General features: G+C 37.6%; 1 protein-coding gene across 1 annotated transcript in view; it reads left to right on the forward strand.

The window, feature by feature from the left end:
• Positions 1-830, forward strand: part of LOC106123612 (uncharacterized) — a 3298-nt gene extending 2468 nt beyond the window's left edge. Inside the window, exon 2 of the mRNA XM_013320027.1 lies at positions 19-830. Within this exon, the coding sequence (XP_013175481.1) occupies positions 19-822 (804 nt within the window). The 3' untranslated portion in view covers positions 823-830. The remainder of the gene's footprint in view (positions 1-18) is intronic.
• Positions 831-1785: the final 955 nt, after the last annotated feature.

A 1785-nucleotide genomic window follows, 5' to 3' on the forward strand; every position in this document is an offset into this window, starting at 1 on the left:
TTTTATAAATCCGTTCAACTACTGGGCTACGCAGATGATATAGATATCATAGCCAGGTCAGGGCCCGAAATGGAAAGTGCTTATCTTGCTCTCGAAGAAGCATCCAATGGAGCAGGTTTGACGGTAAATGCAGAAAAAACGACATACATGCATGCTTCAAGATCAACACCTGACATCAATGAAAAAGTTGTAACCATAGGGGAACATAACTTTGCGGTAGTGGATAGTTTTGTCTATCTGGGTTCAATGGTGACGAGGGAGAACGAAATATCTGTAGAGATCAGAAGACGAATAATGGCGGCAAATAAATGCTATTTCAGCCTTTTAAGATATTTTCGTTCTAAACTTCTAACCCGAAAAATTAAACTACTACTGTATAAAACACTTCTGAGGCCTGTACTAATCTATGGTTCCGAGACTTGGGTTCTCAGTAAAGGCGATGAGAATGCATTGCTGGTGTTCGAGCGGAAAATTCTCAGGCGTATTTTTGGTGCCGTGTGCGAAGACAACCAATGGCGAAGCCGGTACAACCAAGAGCTCTATGACTTGTACAAGGAGCTGAACGTGGCGGGACACATCAAGTTGAACAGGCTTAGATGGGCCGGCCACGTGGAGCGGATGGATGAAGCCAGAGTCCCTAAGAATGTTATGGCGAGTAATCCCGAAGGTCGTCGAAGTCGAGGGAGACCAAAGCTCCGATGGATAGACGGCGTTAATAAGGACGCAAAAAAAGTGGGCATAGCAAACTGGAAGTCCGTGGCCAGAGATAGACCGAGGTGGAAAAAGTTGCTGGACCAAGCCAAGGCCCACAAAGGGCTGTAGAGCTAGCAGAAGAAGAATTGTTTGCATTCAAACGTAAAATCTACGTTGCAATGGACAACTCATTGGGTTAGTTATTATTAATATTAAATCAGTAGTTAACAAATTAAATGTAAAGTTGCCAGTAAGTGAACTCTACTCTGAGCTATCAAAACTTTGTTAGTGTGATTTGTAGCTAAAGGAATTTATAGTTAACAACATTTAAACACTATCAAGCACTTACTAATTTATCTACTAGTTAAACAAGGTTAACGGAATTGTAAATTTCATTCACCAATTGCTTAGTGGTTAAGGTTACGGACATTCGAGGGTTCGAATCCCTCATTTCCACTATCGTAAACCATAATTCTCAATAGCTTAGAGCTTAGTGTATGAAATATTGGTACCAGGTGGCTACCACTGTTAAAATGTTGGGTAGGCTTCAGCCTCTCAGGGGGATGTGTGTAGTTGACGACTACGAAGTTTGTCATAGTTTTTTTAATTATTTTTATAAACAAGGAACACTGTACAAATTTACTATAAAAGTGTTTTTAAACCCTTTGCGGGTTTGTCAAGACATTTTAGTACGACGCTATGAAATGGAACAGTAGGTAAGTTTAATTTTAGATTTCCGTACCTCATAGAAAGAAAACGGAACCCTTATAGGATCACTTTGTAGTCCGTCTGTCTGTCAGGACCCTTTTTTTTGTTAACAGCAAATTAGTGAGCTCGCTCATACCGTTATATACAGGGTACACAAATTCGTTATAATTTTATTAGACTTACGATTTTATAATAGATAATGATTTTTAAGTATGTTTTGGTGTTTACATATTTTTTAGTTTATATTATTAAGGAGATAAAAGGTTCATAAATGCCATAGTAGAGAATTCCTTTAAGCATTTCTCTAATATACTGTTAAATTCCCAATCAAGATTATATATATATATATATATATATATATATATATATATATATATATATATA

The sequence above is a fragment of the Papilio xuthus genome, unplaced genomic scaffold (genome assembly GCF_000836235.2).
Source record: "Papilio xuthus unplaced genomic scaffold, Pxut_1.1 DF826098.1, whole genome shotgun sequence".
Taxonomy (NCBI): Eukaryota; Metazoa; Arthropoda; class Insecta; order Lepidoptera; family Papilionidae; genus Papilio; species Papilio xuthus.